At 25.3% G+C, this 23531-nt stretch overlaps 1 protein-coding gene across 1 annotated transcript in view; it reads left to right on the top strand.

The window, feature by feature from the left end:
* Positions 1–23531, top strand: part of LOC129956977 (E3 ubiquitin-protein ligase listerin-like) — a 64376-nt gene that overhangs the window by 8628 nt on the left and 32217 nt on the right. The window contains exons 6-15 of the mRNA XM_056069058.1: positions 496–676; positions 1657–1830; positions 5267–5454; positions 7118–7265; positions 8756–9511; positions 12653–12878; positions 14318–14472; positions 17626–17713; positions 17798–17948; positions 22635–22803. Coding sequence (XP_055925033.1) covers positions 496–676; positions 1657–1830; positions 5267–5454; positions 7118–7265; positions 8756–9511; positions 12653–12878; positions 14318–14472; positions 17626–17713; positions 17798–17948; positions 22635–22803 — 2236 coding nt within the window. The remainder of the gene's footprint in view (positions 1–495; positions 677–1656; positions 1831–5266; positions 5455–7117; positions 7266–8755; positions 9512–12652; positions 12879–14317; positions 14473–17625; positions 17714–17797; positions 17949–22634; positions 22804–23531) is intronic.

The following is a 23531-nucleotide window of genomic DNA, read 5'->3' as shown; positions in this document are numbered from 1 at the left end:
GACAAAGGTGGAGTAAGACTGTTCATACCAGAATGCAAGAGCCTGAGAAATTTTTCCTTGATGCTTTTGCTAAGAGATTCTTATAGGGATTTCGTTGTTATCAATCAATTTAGAAAAGGAAATTTTAAGTATCTTTAGAAGGAATGTCATGGGTGTTGGGGATTTTTTTTTTAATCTCTGTTCTTGAATCTTGATAGTTTTATTAATCGTCCACTTTTGTGAGCATATGTTGGAAATATTTTTTAAAACACATTTGAATCAAGAAATAAAATTTTTGAATAAAGTAATATGGGATCATTTAAGATAAAAAATAGGAAACTAATTAGGATTTTAAAATAGATCAAGAGATATCATTATATATATATATATATATATATATATATATATATATATATATATATATATATATATATATATATATATATATATATATATTAATAATAATTATTATTATTTTGCTAGACTTAATATTGACTAACAGGCTTTACTTTCTAGTGTTGCCTCTGCTGAAGATATAGAAAATAAATACACTTTAGTCATATCTGCTACTTTACAAGCATTGAAACTGTTCTTGTCTCTCATACCAAAAAAGGAACTTTCCAACATACATGATTCCTTTTATTCTATTGTTGCTGAGAATAAATTTTGGAAATACGCCAAAAGTAAAGAGCCACCGGTAAGATGTGATCTTTCACTCTCTTAATCAAAACATTTTTTTTTAATTTCAAACTTAAAATATAGATTTTTTTATGATTATAATTGAGCATTGTTTTCTTGTTATGAATTACTGAACTTAATGTGCTAAAACTTTTCATTTCCTTTTTTTTTTTTTAATTTTGTTTGATGAATTGTGTTATGAATGTAAATGACTTTTTAGTGAATGTATTTTATGATTACTCTATATTCTGTTAGACTTATTTATATTCTTTGCCTTAAAAAAAATCAAATATTATTTGAATGGTTTGCATTTTTGAGAATTTAAAGGGAACTCTTTCATGCAATTAATACATTTAATACCAAAAAAATTTAAAAAAAACCTTTTTATATAATACTGTACTAATCCCATTCATTTTTATTTTTAAATAGTTGCAATATATTTTGTGATTGGAAAGTCTTTTCTATGATATGTTCATATGATTCTGATTGTTTTTTTCTCCTTTGTAACTATAATAACTAATTCTTATAAGAATGTAAATGAGTATTCTGTAACATAAATTCAAATACCATTGTATTAAGAGCAATTTATTTATTTTAGAGCATGTTTATTAAATTTGCGATTAATAGAGGGTTAACATTTCATATTTGTAAGGACAGAATTTAATACATTTTTCATTCTTTTTTTAATATACTAGATTTTTGGAATTTACATACTTGTCTAAAGTTTTTGACAGCATTCTATTTTAATAATGAAGTTTTAATTCAGAAGTTGATTGCTTGTGAATCAATTAGTTTAAGGAAATTTTCCATACAAAGGTACTAATTCATAGTGAATTTGAGAAAAAGTAATTTCAGGATTCCATAACATTTATTATAATGAATTATAATCCAAAGGCAAAACTAAACAATACAACAAAGATTACAAAATATCTACTTTTTAGTAAAATAATAAAGATGCATTTTTTGAAACTGTTTTTATTAAATTTATTTTATTTTCAGATTCGTGGAGCATGGTATTCATTAATTAGTTCCATATGTCAACTCAGACCAGAGCTTTTCAAAGAAATGGAAAAGAAATTGGCAACTACAGTCTTCAGTTGTCTATCAGAAAGTGATCCAAGTGTTGCTCCAGCTGTGTGGGAATCAGCACTTAGCATAGTCATCAATTTTGAGGTGGAGCTTTTTTTATTAATATATATTTTCATGTCTTAAATGTGATGGGTTCACATTTATATAACACATTAAGAAAATTGTTGCAGTGGCAATAGAAAATTGGTTAGAAATTTTTAATCTCTGTCTTCCTGAAATTTTGCTTTGGTGCAGTGCTATGCATATATATAATATGATTTATCTGTGTTCTATAAATGATTTTTTCCCATTTTTTGAACATAAATAAATTAATTTAGATTGATTAGAATTGAATTTATTTCTATTTATTAGAAATTCTAATCAGTTGAAGGCTTCCAGCCTCATTTTAACATCCGAGTTGCATGGGTTTCTATTTTTTCACCATGACTTTCTAACATGTATTAAACTAAAACACTGTATCAGAGATTCCTTTGTGAAACTATATAAGTTCAAAATGCTTTCTCACACTCATTTGACCTTCCTTGTCAGAGCATTCATAATGTATTTGTCAAAGAAATCATGATAGTAACAGAAATTTGGACTATTTCCTTAAAAATTTTCAAGAATAAAAATTGTTAAAGAACCCCACACATGGTTCTTTAAAGAATGTTTTGCATATTATCATAAAACTTTGATATGCTTTTGTTGATTTCTTCTGTTTATAGTGGGGGAAATATTTGTGAAGTTGTGTTTATCTTGTATATTATAATAACTAAGAAATGCAACCACTTAGATTTTTAAAATTTTGTTTGCAGTAAGAAAACTAAAATAGAGATTTTGTTTTTTATAATAAAAAAGGATGTAGGTCTATAAAAAATTTGTCAGCTGTATGTCTATGAATACGATAATTCAAAAACGCAATAGGTTTGATGAGTGAAATTTACCATATGATTTTTTTTATCAGACGAATTATTGATCTGTGTGAGTCAAATGTTAACCATGATTAGATTATAAATATATGTATATATGAACACAATAATTCAAAATTTTGGAAAGTTGGATGGATAAAGTATAGTATCTGTATAAGTTACATTTTATATGCATATATAATTTTGTGTACCAGCATTTGTTTCACCAAATACATCGATAGAAAAATCACTTTTCTTAAACCTGTATTCAGTTTTTCTTTGCTGTACTTATGAAACAAAGTACAAAATGAGCTTTATTTATTGAATGTAACAAATAGTGAATGAAAATTTTAAATGCACTTGTAAATATTTCAGTTTTTCTCTTTACATTTCTATTTGCATCTTAGAGAATAAATAATATGTCCATTGTTAGTGGTCTGGCTTAAAATCCAGATTCCATTTGATAAAATAACGACGGACCAGTGTTGCCTTTTTCTAAATTATTTATTCACAACACAAAACATTAATATAGATGACAGTAAATTTTGTTATTGTGGGTTTCGATTCATACTTTAGCACAGTGATTACCCACGTCCGTTATTGCCGAAATCCTGACGGCGTCTCCCCTGGTTTCCCCTTGTTTACACTTGTGATTACATGACCGGTTGGGAGCACGCATGCGCCAACAGTTAGTTACTACATATTTTTTTCATATGCATCATTAAAACTGTTAAATGTATTTACTTGTATGTATGCTATTTTGGCAATAATTCAATATTTTTAAAATCCTTATTACTTTTAAAATAATATGGAAATTAGATAAAAATAGCTTAGTAGTCAAACAGGCATTATCGAATAGTTAGGTGATTTTTTTACTTTAAGATTACGAAAAAAATTGTTTATTTAGGTAATTATTTTCAAAGATATTACCTAAAAACATCAAAGTTATAAATTACTCTGTAAGGGTGGAAAAGATCATTTATACTCATTTTAGCAAATATACATATGAATGCCAATAAGAATCAATATTGCATATTACCTAAGCAAATTTATTTTGATAGCACATTATTTAGGATATCTATTTGATTATTTTCACAGACGTTTGGGAGAAAAAAGGAGTTACACAGAAGTTTTTAAAAATAATCTCTTTTTTTTTTATGTGTTTGGTATTGTTAAATCTGCAGTTAAGTTAACATGGTCACTAGAAAATGAAGAGAGCTAAATAGATAAATTCAGTACATAGATTTGGCGTCTATAGTATAAACACCTATCAAATTTTGAGCCAATCCAACGGGGTTGACTATCTGTTCTGTAATTTCAGGAACATGCAACACATTGACTTAGATATATCACATTTGGTATGTGATTTTGAGACTGTAAGTCCAATTCTGTGTCAAATTTTTTTTTATTTCAGTCATTTTGGAGAAATGCTTCTAAAACACAAATTCAATTTTCAGACACTATTAATTGCATCCCAGGAATTAATTGCCAAAAAAACTCACCAAGAATTGCATGATAAATTCAGTAAAAATATTAAATTCTTGTCAAAGATTAATATTTCATAAACCATGTATGCCAAAACCGTTTGAGGTGTTCTTTGGGACCTTTATTAGAAAGCTTTGTTATTGTGTTTGGAAAGTTCTTAAGCTATAAGAAAGTTATTAAGTTCCTAGCTAAAGTCAGTTAAAGATCTCAGTAGAATCTCTTGTCTAAAAAATAAGAAAAACAGCAGTGAAAAAAAAAAAATTTGCATTGATCTGAGTAACTAATGTGGCATTGCAATAATGGATCTTCTTTCTGAAGGTATTTTTAAAGTGATGTGGTCAGCTTTTCCTTACATTTTTTTTTTTTTTTTACTTATATAAAGCATACAAAATTTTGCATTTATTAAAACATTTGATGTTTTGATTTTAATAAATGCTAATTAGCTAAAGTGTTTCCCCCCCACACACATGTTTTCTCAAATACTTCTTAATAAGCCTGTCATTGTGTGAAAATTTTAGACTTCGTGAAAAATCGAAGTACTCCATAAATACTCAAGATTTTTACAGTATGGTACATTTTGCTTGTAATGGGAAGAAAACTGAGTTCATTTTGGATGCCTTCTTTTTTAAGCATTTAAAACAAAAATCTAATACTATTCTACACTTTGGGTTTCAGGGCCACATAACTCATATATCTAATTCATTGCTTTTTGAATTATCATTTTCACTTGCATGCAAGTAAGGAAAGATAGTCAGGTAACTTGCTGACTGACTTGGTTTAAAACTTCAAATGTATTTACAATCGTAATTACAAAATTGCTTATCAAATCTTTTTATTTTCAAAAAAGGTCATTTTTAAATCAGTTTTAAAAATGTTTGAATTCCAAAATCTGTTTTTCAGGTTTAGAGGTATATAATATTCTGAACATTCATCAGAATCTAGAGGCCAAAGTTTTTGATGACTGCAATGCTTCTCCTTTATTATTATATATTTTTTATTTTTTTATGTGTATAATAAAACACACCAGTATTTTCATTGAATACTTGTTTTGTTCTAATTTTTTCATTCAGATGTGCTTGCATTTAATTTCGTGACTCTTCATTATTATTTCTTAAAAATTCTATATCAGATGTATGTTTTCTCCACAGAATTGTTGGCAAGAAATAGATGTCTACAAAGTTGCTCTACCACCACTTTGGATCCTTTTGAAAGAAGGTGGTAAAGGCAATGCCCGTGTTCTTTTTCCATGTTTATTGCCGTTCCTAAGCAAACTTCCTAAAGAAATTTTAGAAACAGAAGATTTTCTTAGGCAGTTTTTTTCATGCTTCAGACAGAGGTAACTATAATTTAAAATTTTTATATTTATTATTATTTTAAACAGAAGTTTGACATTTTCTTTTTTCATCCTCTTTTCAATAATTAAATAAAACATTTGCATCTGAAAAAAAATTTGAAATGCCCCAAAACTGGAAAATAAAATAAAAAATGATTATATATATATATATATATATATATATATATATATATATATATATATATATATATTGTTTTTTTATTCTATATTATTTTTGTTATTTATAGCCTGGATTAATGAATAAGGAGTCAGTGGATAGAACTTTTTATATACTTTTGATATAGAATAACCATTTTATTTTTTATTATAATTTTTTTTAAATATATGTTTTAAAAATGGAAATATTAGATATTTTTACATCATAGATAATCAGCTATCTATCGTCTTTTCTCTCTCCCTCTGTCTTTCTCTCTCTCACACATAAAATTTAGCCATGTAAATCAAGAAATTTATTATCACTTTTGCTAACTTAATCCTAAATTTTAATTTATAAATCACAAATAATCTTGGGAAGTTTCTTAGTTTTGAATGTATAAAAGTTTTACTCTGGTTTCCAGTTTAGTAAATTTCATTTTAATGTTTTAGATTATGTCTTTCTTGAGCATTTTTCTAGTTCTATTCCATTAGCAGAACTCTGATCATCTCCAAGTATGAATATTGACAATTTTCTTTAAGTACCAACATTCATCATGAAATGTAGTGGTTAGAATTATCACTGAAATTTGTTGAGCTAATTCTAAGATTTCATTAGAGTTCTGCTAATGCAATTGCATCATTTTCCCTTATGAATGATAAGGGCATTAGGAAGTGATAGGAGCCTTTTCATGACTGTTTTATTTTTCTGTTTGATGTTTTATCGAATTCATAATCTTAACTATAAAATGTTTCCTTTGAGAGTTTATTTATTGATTCACGTATCAAGCAGTTTTTGAAAAATGTGCTAAATTAAGGTTTAAACCATTCATTTATAAAATGTTCTCATTAAAATGACATTTATATATCTTTTTGTTATAATTTGATTTGATAATTATTAAAAAATATATAACTACTATTATATTTTATTTTAAAAAAATGTGTCAAGAATATTTTGGTGATAAAGAAAAGAATGATTAAATAAGGAAATTATCTGTTATGATTAAGTTATGAATAGTTTCCTACGATAATATGATTTATTAATATTCCAGAATTTTGACTGATGCTTGAATGCATATTGGGTTCTTCTGTTTACAACTCAAAAAACATTATATAGTCCCTTGTGGGGGGGGGGGGGGGGGTCAGGGCAGTGAAAAACTTGCAAAGTATATATATATATATATATATATATATTATTTGTAAACCTTAAGTTGCAGTGAAAGTGGTTATAAAAGCATAAATTAAATTCATTGATTTTTTTCTTTTATTAATCTCTAAAAATTTTTTTTATGAAAATGCTTTATAAATTGTTTTAAAATTTTCATTAATTTATGTGCATTTTTTAAAATTCATTTTTCTGGCTTAATAAAATTTCTTTACTTGGGAACAAATCAGTAATATTAAAAAATTCTAAAAGGGTTCTGATTTAATTAAAATTTAGCTTTGTGTTGAAGTAAAATTTATTTCTTAACAACTTGATGCTATTCATATAAGCTCTACTGTTATCTTTCAGTCTGACTCTTCCATCAGTGAAGTCCTCTGCTATAGAATGTGATGCAATTTTAATGGCTTTCTTTGAATGCCTTCTGTACATATGCTGTTCACGTTTGGGAAACGAAAGCATAGGTCCAAAGTTACTCAAAAATGTTCTTATAAATGAGGTATGAATTATAATTTGCATAGTTTACTTATTTCAAATCGATTTAATTGGAAGTTGAATTATAATCCTCGTTTTATTTTACAGGAATAGGTTACATGTAATAAATTTAGAATCTAAAATTGTTAATTGCTATACGAAATGCTTTTTGTACCTATATATTGTTTTTATATATTATATTGAATTTTTCATAATAATCTTTTTCTTTGTAATATTATTAACAATAATGTCCTTATTCATTTAATTATTCATTCATAATTATTTATTTTTGCTCCCAGATTAGCAAAAAAAAACTAATAAAATAAAAAAAAAATGTATATTTAGGAAGCAGGTATTTTTTGTTTGTAATCAGAAATTTAGATCAATAGCATATTAAAAATGATAAACCAGTCATTTACTCTTGACCCCAAGCATTAGCAGCCCCATATTAAACCGTCTTATGTGTAGTTCAGAAATTAATATAATTCATAAAATCTACCCAGACTTTGTTTCCTGTTTTCTGCACAAACATACACAAAAACTGGTCAGAAGAAAAAGAAAATTTTTTTAATACTTACAGATTTCAGTGCATAAAAGGAAGTGTATATATAATTATTGTTTATAAGAGTGTATGTAAAAGTGTATATATAATGATTAGAAATATTCCACTTAGAAATTATGAAGTACTTAACTATTTTTATCTTTTCTCAAAGTCCTCAACCCCCCCCCCCCCAATTCTGTGAGAATAAAGAATAAATTTTTCTGATCTGAAGCAAAATTTATCTACAAGAAATGTTTCCCAATTGAAATATAATCCTAAGAATTAAATTATTGATTCAGATAATCTTTGTTAGTTCTGAATGCAGTTTTTCATAACTTATTAATAATAATAATTAAGTATCACAGTGGCCTAAGAGAAAGCCGATCCAACTTAATATTGATTTCCTTAGAAAATTAATTATACAGACTTAAATTTGAAAATAATAATAAATAAATTTGGGAAAACTAAAGCAAGGAAATTGAAGTTACATGATTTTTTTTTTTTTTTTTTTTTACATATTATTATGTTTTAGGTTTAGTATCAGTATTTAGATTAAATTAATGAATGTACATAATCTTTTCTTTTTGGATTCAAAGTTAAAGATTTATATGTTTTTTACTGGAAACCTCACCCCATATTTGTGCCCAAGTCATCAAATTTTATTGGTTGGAACTGGCCTTTATCATTTTAGATATATCATATGAAGGATAAAATAGTTTTTCATAGAATTGGAAGCTAAAAAAAATTACTACATTCTATTAGTTGTGATTAAAATGCATGCCTTTCAAATACTTCATATTTATTAAAGGCTATTTTTCTGAAGGAGATATTTTGATAATTCAGTAGATTATTATGTGTGGTAGTTTTTTTTTTTATTTATTTGATGCCTCTGCATAAAATACATTTGTTTGCTTGTTTTGAAAATATTAAAAAAGTGTTTAGTATGTATATAAAAACTTAAATTTCTTTTCTAGGTTTTACCTATGCTAAAATCATCTTTTTACGAAGAAAACAATTGCCATCTTGCTACATCCAAGTTATACATTTTTTTAGGAAATTTAATCAGAAAATTAGAATGCCTCAGTTGTAATGAAAATGAAAAATTGTCTGAAGATTTTAAAAATATTCTGAATGAGTTTTGGGAAGAAGTGCTTCCAATCACCAATGTATTATTCAGTATTGAAGAAAAGAAGAAAATGTCAGCTTTGATTTACTTAACTTTCTTTTTTAGTTGTATTCTTCAACCTACTGAATGTTCTGTTAAACGAAAAAAAGGAACTGTTCGATTTAAAGAAGAAAAAGATGATGATGATAAACAGGATGAAAATGCCACTGAAGAATGTTCCCTTGATGTGAAAATATCAAGTAATGAGTCGATGGTTATGATTTCAGATAAAAAGTCTCAATCATTTAAACACATCTTAAAATTTTGTAAACTTTTATGTGATAAACTTGATGAAACTTGTCAACATAGTTATTTGCGGCTACTTGAAGAGCTTTTAGCATCTGCGGCTAATACAGACTTTTTAATGGAGCTTATAAAGATTGTTTCTGAATCGCACACATTTGAAAACTCTGCCCTTAATTTTGTGCAACAAGTTGTACTGCAGTGGATAAAGAAAATTAATTCGGATGTAGAATGCCTGATGTGTGCATTCAACATTATTTTCATCATTTGTTCTTTCGTACCTGAAGATAAAGCCAAAGACATTCTCGACTGCTGTTCCAAAGTAAATAGTTTTTTTTTTTAATTGAAAAAAAAATTTCTTTCTTTTCTGCTAAAAAAATTACTTTTTTTTTTCTTTTGTGTTAGCTTATTTCATCAGAAGTAACAAAATGTGGAAAATATATAGCATTTTTATTCCTTTAACTTGTTGAATTTGCTATAAAATATTTCACTGTATCTCAGTTCCTGACATGAGTTCAATGGTTCTTTAATTTGACTATTAGATTGTATTTCTTCTTATTTATCTACTTCACAAGTTTTAATAATATATATCATATTTTTAATAAGAGAGAATACAGATGTTTAACTCCGAATGTGAGAATACCCATTTTTTGTTAAATATTATTTAGGCCTTCAATTAATATATTGAATTGGATTAAATGCCTTTAAAATACTGATTTAAGATTGAAAGGAATGGAAAAAATTTAAGAGATAGTTTTTCCTAAATGTTCCCTCTGTGCTATAAATATCTATGCACAATTTCTTAAATGAAAATATTGTTTGATAAAGAAGTCTCCCCCCTCCAAGTTTTAATGTAAAAAATTGTGGAGATTTTTCATAATTAATTTTTTTTTTATTTATTGCAGATTAATTTATTTTCTCAATTAAATAATTAGAATTATTTATTCATTTGTATCCAAACCATATTGCCATTTGGGTCCTATTCGTCCCTTTTAACACAAATTAAAAGTGAAAATGCATAAAAAAGCACTTTACCAAATGACATCATAAGCTTGGAAAGGTTTAATAAAAAATGTTTGACCTTTCATTTAATGATATTAAGTTTATTTTTATGTTTATTGAATCTCATTTTTTGAGTGCCCAGTAAATTCAAATTATTTGCAGTTCTAATGATAGGTATTCATATTTTCTTATTCTGTTACTATAATAATATAGAAAAAAAATATTGTTATTTTTAAGGTATTTTAATGCTTAACTTTTATTGAAATTTTTATTGTAAATTTTGTATATTTCTAGCTTATGTGATAGAAAGATAAGAGATAAATGAGAAAATTTAGCATACTTTTTTTTTTCCGTACTTTTACTTTTTTATTCAGTTTTTGAACTGATTCGTTGTATTTTCCAATATGTGTCTTTGATGAGTAGGATTTCTATATATTTGAAATTTCTAATTTATTATTTTTTCAAATCTAAATTTCTGGATTTATGAAATATATTCATTATCTTTTTAAGCTTTTGTTTAATAATTAATAGACAATTCATAAATTAACTATGTAGTAATATCATACTAGAATGCTTAAATGTCCCTGAATAATAATAGCATAAATGCTGTACAAACTATGAAATATTATTTATTCTCACTAAAAAAAATACTTGAAGATTTTAAATAAAAACTTCTCGCAAAAAACTTTAAATAAGAAGGATTTTAATTGCAGTTAGATTATTTATGAATGGCTGAATAAGTTAATAAAATTTTTAAATTTTCATGTACAGTATCCTTTTAATAGTATCTTTTCATCACTAATTTATAAAAATATTATATTTCAATTTCACATAATATTTGAAATTTTACATGAAACGCCATTGTCTTCTTCAAATTAATCATACTGAACTTTCTTTTATTAATAAAAATTATATATAAATGCAATAATTCCCTGGACTTAAATATCCATACCAGCAAAAGAGCATGCTTAATTTTTATTTTATTTTTAATGTTGAGACAAAAAAAGGGAACAATTTTATTAAATGGTGCTGTGTAACATAAGTTACTTTTAAAAAGTTATATTTTACTTTTATAAAATTAGCGAAATAAATGTATGCATGCATATAGTATTTGTATTCTGAAATTATGTTAGGCTTTTACATATGATAGTTTTCCAGATTTTGTTAATAGGGTCACAATCACCATTGTACTCTCAAATATTTACTTTTTTCAAACTGGTTAAATCATTATCCTTAAACTGAAAATTATACTATTTAGACTTTCAGTGAACTGTGTCTTTTTACCATAATGTAACTGAGAAATTTTGTAATGATTTTTTTAAATCCTTATTTGAAGTCATACATTTTAGAGATTGGCTATGGAATTCATTCAGTTTCTCTTATAAATTTTCTCATTGTTGTATTTGGTAACGCTGATAAAGAATGTACTATAAAGTTTCATAATTTTCATTGCTTATAAAATAAAGAAGGAGTCAGTTGAATTTAGAAACCTAATTTAAGTATATCCTTATTACAATCATAAGGCTTTTTTTTTTTCGTCTAATCATAAGGCTCCTTAATTTTGAGATAGAACATTAAGATTTTGAACTCGACTAATATTTACTTTCTCATACACAAAACATAAAAATAGGAAATCTGTTAATCAGCCAAAAATATCCTTCAGATTTTGGAAAACCTTCACATTTTAGCCCTCACAAAAGAGAAAAAAGTTTTTTTTTTTATAATTTTTAGAATTATGTGTGTCCAAAAACAATAGTTAAAAAAAAGGAATTAGATAAATGAAATCTGAGTTATTCATTTTTAATGCCAAATTATTACATTTTGGTTTAATTTTGAACTTCAGCAAAAAGTCTTTTCTTCCTTATACTTGTTAATACAATAACTAAAAAAATTCAAAAAACTAGAGTGATGAAATTTGATTTACAATTTTATTGCTAGAATTGAAACACATAAAATTTTGAACTTATTCCATTGTTAGAATGACTGTCTATCTAAGTGATGTGAATGTGGTAAATAAAAAATGCATTAGTAATGAATTTTAGAAGTAATTTTTGTATCAAAATTAAATCAAATTTTAGACCAAATTAGTCTGCAAAAAGTTAAAATCTGAAACACCAATTCGATACTTTTCAATAAAATTGAACCTGAAAGAGACTACTTCTGAAAATATATGATAAAAGCAAGGAGAGAACACTTCCAATGTGATGACTGTTCAGATGAATTCTACCTAATTATATCAGTTTTGCATTGTGAAACCCCAAAAAACCACCAGCTTTTACTCAGCTGCCCAAAATGTCTGAAAAACTATCATTCTTTTGCCCTTCGTGGTAACACTGTCGTTTTATTTCAATAAGTCTTATGCATTTTATGATTTTTATTTTTTTAAAAGTTTTTAACTTTATGTATTGTTAAATTTTAAGGATAACATAAGGCATATAAATCTTTTTTTTTTTTCCTGTAGTTGTCTGTCTTGGAAGTGGAATGCATGATTAAAACAGGCACTGGTAGATACAGAGAAGCACGGTTTTTTATAAATTGGCTGAAAACTTCTTCTTGGTCTTCTGATGTTGTTTCTGGCCTGCAACAGTTGGTTGAAGGAAATCGATTTTATGGGGATAATTCTGCAATATTAGAGATACAAATGTATCAAAGATTATTGAAAATGTGCCAAGAAGATGCTCTTGCAGGTAGTATTATTTTTCTTATTCTTTTACGGAATATCTAAAGATTAATGCATTAGAACTCTCTTCATTTTTTTCTTTATTTATTATATGTACTGCTTAAAAATTAAAATATTATTGTTAAAATTTATTATATTACAGTGGGCCCTAAAATGAACAGTATATTGAAAACAATAAGAAACTGCATTGCTAATAAGTTTTTTTTTTTGCAAAACTTCTGCATTTGGAGCACATTTTATTCTGTATGCTTGTAAAGGCAATATATATTACTTAAGATTTCATTTAGTTCATATTATTCCTGGTATATATTTCTTTGGTGTTGAAATAACTTAAGGCAATTTTTATTACATTAAACTAAAGCTAATAAATTCATACAAATGCATAATATTCTGATGCATCAAATATATCCAAAAGTTTAATATAATTCTTGATTTCTGTAGTATGTACAGAAATAGATTTTTTGTATATAAAATAAAAATCCTGATAGTTGATTAGATCTTCTTCAAATTTTATTCTCTAATATTATAAAGCTTAAGGAAGGCTATAGTGAAGTTGTTATATTTAATTAAATTATGTTTTTAAGAATTAAAAACTGTGTTTCTACTTATATAAAGATCATTCCCAGTGAATGAAATTATTATTGATATTTTACTTGCCTCCAAGTTTCAATTTTGTATTCTTTGTTAAAAATCATTAATAATTTATTAAAAAATAACTTTGCTTACAAATTTTTTTGAATTTTTTAATGCTGATCTAGGATCATATACTAAATTTCATCTTTTTAATTACATTGAATTTTCACTATCACATAGTGTGTGTGGGGGGGGGTCAATCCTTTGATTTGATTAGACACAGATTTATAATTCTACTTATAAAATTAAGAGGAAAAAAAACATTATTCTAATTTATTGCATTTTTTAGTTATCATATCTACATGCTCATGGACATGCATCATTATTAGTGTAAATGAAATTTATCGTTTACATTGATAAATTTCATTCAAAATTTATTACAAATATCTAGTTTTTCTGATAAAAACCATGAATATGATAATAACTTATATGTCATAATTTCCTCTGACCAATTCTTTCCTGCAATAAGATGTTATTTTCTGTTAATGTTTTACTTTTACAATTTTGTGTTGCCAAAATTTTATTTTATAGAAGCAACAAATTTTATTTTTTGTTTATTATGAAACAATGAAAGTCAATATTTCTATCAAAATAAGTAATAATAAAATTGTTTGAAAATTCTTTTGTTATTATTATTGTGTGAATTTTATTTGGAAGCATCAAAATGCTTGAACATTGAATGATATATTTTAATATTTTAGATGTAATATCCTAAAATATGTTATCTATGAAAGTTATTTTCTTTTTATCATATTAAATTATCTGCAATTTTTAAATTTCTTATTACTTGTCGTAACATTCTCTTTTATATAGATATCCTGGTTCCTGAAGAAAATTTAAAAGAAATCATAAAATTATTGGGTATTCTTCTTGAACAACTTTTTAAAAAAGAGATGAAATCTAAAAGAATAGATCTGGCATTGTATTTTATCCATGATGTTTTCATTTCAATTCTAAAAAATCCTGAGGTGAGTTTTTTTTTATTATTATTATTATTTATATGGAATTTTTGTGCATATTTTTTATTTGTCTATAAAATTACAATTTCTGTGTATAACTATTAATTTAGAATATGCAGATGTATGTTTTTCATGAAAGTAATGAGAATGTCCTTAAGTTCAATTTTAATCACAAACTATCAAGGGTGTTTTGCCCAAGGCTTATTGTATGTAAATTTTGTATTTTTTAAGTGTAGTCAAGAAAACTGATTTTGTATTTTAGATGCTTTCTATTTAACTGACTGGACCAAAATGTGATCCAGATCTACAGTTATAATGCTCAATCCATAAACAATATTTCTTCAAATTTGGCTTTTTTTTTTTTTTTTTTAGAGTTATTGCGATCACATGCCAAATTTTAAACATACCATTAAATCTTTAATAAGAATTGAACCAAAATCACATACAGATCTACAGTTTCAGTCATGTGCCAACCTGGTAGCTGTTTGAATTTTGGGGTCATTGAATTTACACATACGAACGAGCTTCCAATGAATGTATTTTATTTAAAATTCAGTTGGAAACTATAACTTTGATATTAAGATCTCACTTGACATTTCATGGAGTTACTTTGTTGCAATGTGAACTACTGTATTTACAGATGAACAGGATTTTTTTTTTTTTTTTATCTTATAAGAAAGCTTTAAAAAAAGATCACCATCATATTGGTTGTTAATCTTAGAGTTTGTGGATTTAGAAGTAAACTCAATAAATTTGAGAAATAACTATTAAATGCATTAAAGTTTATTTAAACCTGTTTTTGTGTTCCTAATTAGTGTTGCATTAAAATTTATTGGGCAGTTACAATTTTCATAGGTCTTTCTTCTTTGAGATTCTTTAATATTTATGAATAAAAAAGCTAGGGAAACCATTCAAGAAAATATCATTCTAGACTTTTTTTAAAGTTTTTAATCATTAATAGTCTGTGTTCTTAGTTTGCCTTCCAACTTAGGGATTACTTTTAAGCAAAGTTTTTGCTTACAGAAATAGCATAAAAATTCTTACTTAGTGATAAAAGATCAAAGATGGAAAAGGTTAGATGATATCAATAAGTCCTATTATTCTCTTTTAAATTATGTTTGTAATAAAACAGGCACTTATATTTTTAAATTTAAATTGCTCTCTATCATTCTTTTTTTTTTTTTTATCTATTAAAAATATTTGGAAATAGGAATTGTAATGTTTACCCAGCTTGATAAGACAGGTAAACTCTTGCTCTTATACTGACAACTACATATACTGAGATGTAAAAAAAAAGAGAAAAATATAAAACCGATAGTGAGGAAACAACAAGGTTGTAATAAAGGCAACAACAGTAAAAATGGCTCATATTTCATCATCTTATATCAGACAAGGCTCACAACTGCCTCCTTCGGACAGAAAAATTATGCACGCATTTTTAGAAATTAGGTTAAAATAAATTATACAGAACCGATTGGTTCATGTCTTCAATACAAAACAGTGATAATTGCAACTGAATTGTAAAGACTTATAATTTTATACCTAAATTTTATTTTTTAGAAATATACATTCAAAATTGTGTGTTATGATCAGAACATTTTTTAATACAAAAAAGCTTCAAGGGTATCCAGACTAGTAAACATTATTTACTAAATGCTTTTGGGAACCAGTTAGAACCAGTTTCTCTTCAGCAATGTATTTTCAAATTTTGATAGACATGTAATTTATTCTTTTAAAAACCTTTCTCCCATTTTTTTATGCACCTGTCATTTCAACTAATAGTTAAAACTTTTATCTGAAATGGAAAATGTGTGAATTTTAAATGATGCAATAACATGCTTACTGAATCGAAATTGCTCATAAATATACATCTTTTTTTTTTTTTTTTTTTTTTTTTTTTGTAAAACTAAATATATATCATTATTTTTGTAACATCAGAAGGGGTTTTTATGTATTTTTTGAAAAATATAACATAGTAAAAAAATCAAAACTGCAAAGTTAAAACAAAATCAGCTATGTGTTTTTATATAAAAATTATAAAAGAACAGTGCTCTGATTAATTAAAACCTTTTCATAATAGTGTATTTTTGGAATTAAACATTTTATGTAATTACTGCAAAAAAAGATAATTAAAACTTGTTTTAAAAGTACCCTATTTAATATATAATTTTACTATATATCTTATAATTAATTGAACTATCAACAAGGGAGAAAATCAGCATAAAATATTTACATTAAAAATAAAAGTGACGTGAATACGTTCCAACAATGGAATTGCCGATTCTTTTTGTTCTACAATGGAATTTAAAAAAAACTATTTATAGATATTATTTTACATTTTACTTTCAGCATTTTATCTCGGATAAAAATATATAGATTTTCTATTATTTACACTTTTATTTCTTTTCTATTTTATATAAATATTAAGTATTTCGTTATATCAAATGTGTGTAAGTTTTATGATTATATTCAATTTTTTTTTTTCAATCATAGAAATTATTTTAAAAAAAACATCTAAACTGATGTCATTGAAAGACATATATTTTTATTTTCAGCTGATAAAAAATTCCTTTTTTTTTTTTTTTTTAAATAATATTTACTCAAATTAAGAGGGGGGAGGGAAGAGACATCAGTTAAAGATATAAAAAATAAAACTTAAATTTACCTTGAATAACTTATTTTTTATTACATATTTTCTTTTTTAAATATTGAATCTTTTATACTTGTAAAGTTAGAATTTTTAAAGCAATTTCCACTTACTTTGTAGTATGTTGAAATAATGATACTTCTGCAATGTATATTTTTAAAAATATTTTCCTAGCTGCATTATGTTTCAATCAATGAATTTAATTAAATTTTGATTAAATATGAGTGAGACTATCTATTTAAGATTTTCAGAAATTAAATTTCAAGATTCTTTATATGATAAGTAAAAGGCCAAGTAGAAAATGATTAAAATAATATATATATCACTTATAAAAGTGTGCTTTTAAAATCTCTTTTTCTGAAATTTGTTATTAAATCTGTTTCTAGTTTGTAATTTTCTTAATTTATTCTTTGAATGGTATCTAATTATCTGTAGTAGCATTAACCAACCTAATATTTTATAGTATGCATATTTTAAAACTTGTTCTTCAGTTAAATGTCTTTTGTTTATTTTAGATTTGCTGGAAGCTTGAATCAGTAGAAAATTTTGTTTATCAGCTTTTCTGTGCAAGTTTACATGATACTGTTGATTTAAAGAATCAGGGTAATTTTATTTCCTATTTCTATATCAGTTCTTATTACCTCAAATATCTAAATTTCTATTTATTTAATTTTTCCCCCTTTTTAGATGATGTATCCCAGATTTTATTTGAGATTCTGGATGCCTTTGTTAGCTCTTATTTGCAAGCAAAACACCAAATCATGAATGAAGAGAGTATAATTTTCAAAATAGGAAAAGAATTAAATTCTTCCATTCATTCTCTCGAGTCACAAGAAGAGTAAGTTTCATTTAGATATGATTTGAAATAAATTTTCTATATTTTATTTGTACATCATTAGAAAAAAGTACACATCCCCTCCCCCATAAAACCAATAAAAGGTTCTACTCCCTCAACTTTCTCATATATTAATTAATCTAATATTTTTCATTTCCTGTATGACATAAAAATATGACATTCTTTTCTAGCTTCCTCATGAAGTATAGGTTTTGAATCTATTCCTATTGACTGTTTGAATGTAAAATGTCATTTTCTGCAGTTTTGGTGTCAAGACCATTTACCAAATTTCATTTAATTTGTTACAGCTATGAGTTGCTATGTTCACATACACAAAAGCAATCAGATTGGTAGATGGTGTAGCTGTAGATAAATTTATACAATATTTAATTATGGATTTAGTATTTCAATGTTAAGACCACTTTCTAATTTTCTTTCTAGTAGTTTGTTGCATTCTTAAATCTCTTGAATTCTATGAGCCCGGTTAATATAAGAATTCCAGTATCTCAAAATCGATGGTAATTTTTTCATTCATGAAAACAGAATGGTATCATCTCTTCCTTTGAAGAAATAACATAAAGGGGGACACCTGCTATGTTATAATTAAAAAACTGTACCAATTTTTCCACACTAATAGGACAACCCATGATTGTCATTTGCGGTTTGAGAAACGAGTTTATTTAATCTGTTTTTAGTTTCTAAATTTATACTCTCCCATATTTTAAGTGCATTTTTAATATGTATGCATTTTACAGCTTTTATATAATTTAGAAGCAAATTTAAAAAAATAAAATCAAAATAGACAAAAATATTATTATCTCCAATATTTAAAACTTGAGGTCCGAATCTCCTTTAAAATTTTTCTCAAAAACTGCATTGCTTTTTCATTATGTATATAACTTTGTATTGATAAAAATAAAATTGATATTTTAAATTCACTTTGACTGATAAATTTTCTTCAGGAATTTTTTAAAAAATCACTTTATGCAATATATAAAAATTTATTGGGATATAAATGCTTTTAAGTGTATAATGAAACTTAAATATTGACATAAAATATAAATCAATATTGTTTTCATATTTAAGCAGTTTTTATTTTCAATTAATTTCTTTTTTGCCACAAAAGAATGTTTTACCTTTAGACAAATTTTAAAGTTAAAATGTGAATAGTAGCATGCCAATTTGCTTCAAAGGGCTTTCTACTTTAAAAAAAATTAAATGTAAGAGATTAAACATGCATATTTAATTTCTAATTGGCGAAATGAAATGATTTTTTTTTTCCATTTTTTTCTTACATGTTCAGAAATGTAATTTTAATCATTCTTAAATATATGGAAATTTTATTTAAAAAAATACAGACAATATTTATACAAGGACATACTTAGAAAAAAGTACTTTTATTTGAAGAGGTTGCATAGTAATATCATAAAAAATGCGATAAAGGAGAAATGTTATTTTATGAATTATACATTAATTTGATTAATTAAAATTAAAATTGAATGCATAACATTTCACTTTATTTTAAAATTATATTCATAATTGATTTCAACTGTATTAATAGTCTCTAAAATATAATGATAATAAAATGTGCTAATCATGAAAAATGGAGGAAAAAAAACTAATTGACAAAAAATGTAATATTATAATTTTTAACTTATTTTGTTTGATAAAAAGTTAAATTGAACAATCTAAATCGAATAAATGATTAGTACATAATTTGTCTTTAACTTTTATATACGTATGAAGTAAAAGATTTTTTTAAAAAATTAACTGATCAGTATCAATAAGGATCAATAGGATTAAAAATTTGAAAACTTTAAAAAGTATTAAGAATGAAAACTTCAAACTCTAAACTAGGCTAGGAATGCTTATTTACAATGATACATGATTAATATCATTCAACTCATTAAAAAAGTGCGTGATGAGATATTTTGAAAAAATTACTTCTGTTTAGACAAAAATGTTTAATGTTATTTTCAGGCAATATTGTATTTAAAATAAAATGGCAATCTTAAAAGGTGCTCTGTTTTGTTAAAATAAAATTCTTCAGCATCACCCTCTGAATTTTGAGGTTCCATGCACAAATATGAAATGGGCTTGCCATTAAATAAATTCTTTTGTCATTTGGTAAGTGTTATTTCTAGCTGTAGAAGAAAAATCAAGTTATTAATCTTTGAAGAATCCTTCTGTGAGAGTAAATTATTTATTGTTTTATTTAAAGACTAGCCGCCTTTGGCGACCAGCCGGTTCACCAGTATTACCGCTCGCTACAATTTTCAATTAAATATTTTAAGTAACTTGTCTCTTAATAGCTTCTCAAACAAAACATTTTTAATCTTCAAATTTTGATAGTCATACCAAACTTATACTGTAGTTTAGATCGTTTCGTTCAATTTACTATATATATTTTGCTAATTTGTTGTCATTTCCGGTAAAACTTCAACTTTAATTTAAAGTGGAAATGCTGAAATTGCAATTAATGTAAAGATATTTTTTAATGAAACCAAGCGTTTTATTTTATTTATCATTTTTGTTGTTATTTATTTATTATTATTATTATTGAATATGAGTACTGCAAACAGAATCGTTCGGTATTTAAGTCTTATGTGAACTACAAAATATTTTTCATAATTTGTGTAATATCTCAAAGAATATAACAAAAATTTCTCAGATTCAGCATAAAATTCAGTTTTTAGTTTTGCTTTCAAAAGGATTCAAATGAAATCAATAATAATATTTTGTTCCGGCCTATAAATATATTTCAAAAATTATGAAGTCTAAATTTTATGCAGTAAGGTATCATATTCTGAGAAATATTCTGGACACACCAAATTTTAAATAAATGAATGAATGTTTCTATTTTCCACGATTAACTAAGACTGATTTATGAAGTTTTGAATCTTAAAAATTTAGAAAAACTCAACATTTTCATAATCTTAGGCCAATTAATCTTGAGAAACCTGCGCGCTGATTGGCGTATTTTCTTTAAAACAATCGATAGAAAATCTAAAATTATCTTTTTTTTTTTTTTTTTTTGAATAGTGATATTCAAATTTTTATAAAGCAGTCAGTTTAAGTGATTGATTTTGTTGATTGGAAATTAATTCTTTATTTAAAATATTAGTGTTTCAAGAACATTTTGTTAAACTTGATTTCCACAGCAGAAGCTTTATGTAAAATCAAAAATTCGTTATATATTAGAGTATTAGTATTTGGATCAAGTTTCATAAAATATAATCATTTTCCATTTAGACTATTTTAGCAGATCTGTGTCTATTACTAAAGGTTTACAAATTAGCAGTGTGGCCCTGATTTGAATGGATATCCTGTTCATATTAAACAAAACTTGCCTTAAAATAAAACTGATTTATTGGATTAATAATACAGATAGTGTAAAAGATCATAAAATAATTTTTCTTGAATTTATTTTTTAGAAAAAAATAATATTTCATATTTGTTTCATTTCCTACAGACATGTGACGAAAATCATATTTTTGCAGATTTCATTTCCAAAAAGATTTAATTTATTTTTAAATGGAGCTTTAATCGATGTGATGGCAACACTTTGAAAAAAGCTAATTTTTTCCCCATGAATGCGAAACGTGCTCGTGCAGCTTAAATTTTATTTTTATTTTGTACGAAAAAATTTGTTGAAAAATATAGTTAAATTATTTATTTAAAAATTAAATAGAAATTTAATTTTAAGGTTAAAACATTGGTATCATTTAAAAGATAAATTTTTGATCTTTAACTTGATGTATAAATCTTTTTTGTGCGGTAATATTTTCGGAAGTTACAGCAGAAACACGCTAAAATTTCGCTTATTTTTTTAAATAAATAGAATTCTAATTAAAAATTCGAAAAAATAACCCTGAGGTGCACATTCCCGGCCTCCAAGGTATACACGTGCCAAATTTCATAGCTGTTGGTCGAACGGCCTGGCCTGTAGAGCACCAACACACACACATACACTCACACATTGAGCTTTATTATAAGTATAGATAAAAATAAGTGAGTTCAATTGTATTCCCAATTAAAATGCTCTAATACAAAATATTATTTTTACTTTGTTCTTAACTTTATTTTATGTGTGTGGGTGCAAGAATACAAGAAATAAATTTGTAATTTCATATCAGTTTCTAATTTTTTTCATAAGGTAACTTAGTATGGAGCTTCAAGTCTTTACCTATTTACTATCTAGGGGCAGTACTGATTCTCATGCGATGAGAATCATTAAAAATGTAGTCTTCAAAAACTAGATCTGTGTTGAATTTTGATGACTTGTTCCCATTATGATGGTTTTGATTTAGATTCTTTTTAAATTGAGTTGGTTTTAGAGCATACACATCTTTTTAAAAGATTGTGAAATTGTTAAAAAAAAATGTTGACAAGTAATTGTGAAGAAAATGTGGTGAAAAGTTATTAAATATATGTTATCTTTGGATTTTCTTTTGAAGAGGACTTTGTTATAAAATATTTTTATTGAAAGTTATCCAGTTAAGGTTTGCCATGTTACAAAGTTTCAGAATTCAACTATGTTTTTTCCTCCAATTTTCTCATGAATAAATGAAGTGAAAGATACCATCATTCTTTGAATAATGAAATATATATAAGAAGCTTGTGTTGTAAATTTCTGAGCACTTTAATCTTAAAAGTATTTTTTAACATTATTTATTTATTTATTTTTAGGGCTTTATGTGTTGAAAAGCATTGTTTGTTCTTCCTTACATCTGTAGAAAAGTATATGTCGATCCACAAGCCACATCTTCACTCTACATTCTTTATATCTTATAAACTTATGGATGTCATTTTGCCATCAACAGACTCATGGAACTCTTTGAAATCCAAATTGACAATTGTAAGAAAACATTATACAAGATGTCCCCAAAAATTAGAAGAAGCATTTATTTCTTTAAATATTGTAGCTAGACATATATTTCCAGTTTCAAATTTTCATTAAATAGGATAGATAATGGTATGAATATGTTCTTAATTCATTTGAAATTGGTAATAAAAAGTTTTTAAAAAGGATATTTTAAAAATATATATATAGTTTCTTTCCGCATGATGCAAAAAGCTAGGCCTAAATTTTTCCTATTTTCATCTATGCCTATACAAAGTTTTACTATTCTATCTATAAAGGTATTAGTTTGCAAAGGTATTAGAAATCAAATTTATTGACTTAGATCACTTTTGCACATCTTTGACTTGTTTTGAATGTGTCTTTCGTTGCATGTTTCCAGGATAATACAAACATTACATTACGTTATTAAAATGACAGAGTAAAAAAAAAAAAAAAAAAAAAAAAACTGCATTTATATATAAACAAAATATAAACAAATAATGCATTAATTGAAATGTTAATAAAACATGCTGAAAAGGAATATTTTTAATACCTAAGCAAAGTTCAAATCCTTCAATAATATTTGCATCACAGACACCTGCTATATAATTACATACAGCATAAATCATCAAAATTTCATATCATAACCTTCTTATTGAAATGCATTATTTTTAGGAAAGCTTAACATCTGACGCATAATTGTGAGCAAGCATTTTTTTTTTTTTTTTTTTCCCCTTGTTCAG

Source organism: Argiope bruennichi, chromosome 11, assembly GCF_947563725.1.
Source record: "Argiope bruennichi chromosome 11, qqArgBrue1.1, whole genome shotgun sequence".
NCBI classification, from domain to species: domain Eukaryota; kingdom Metazoa; phylum Arthropoda; class Arachnida; order Araneae; family Araneidae; genus Argiope; species Argiope bruennichi.
Note: the sequence above shows the minus strand (reverse complement) of the source record. Positions and strands in the feature narration are given on the sequence as shown.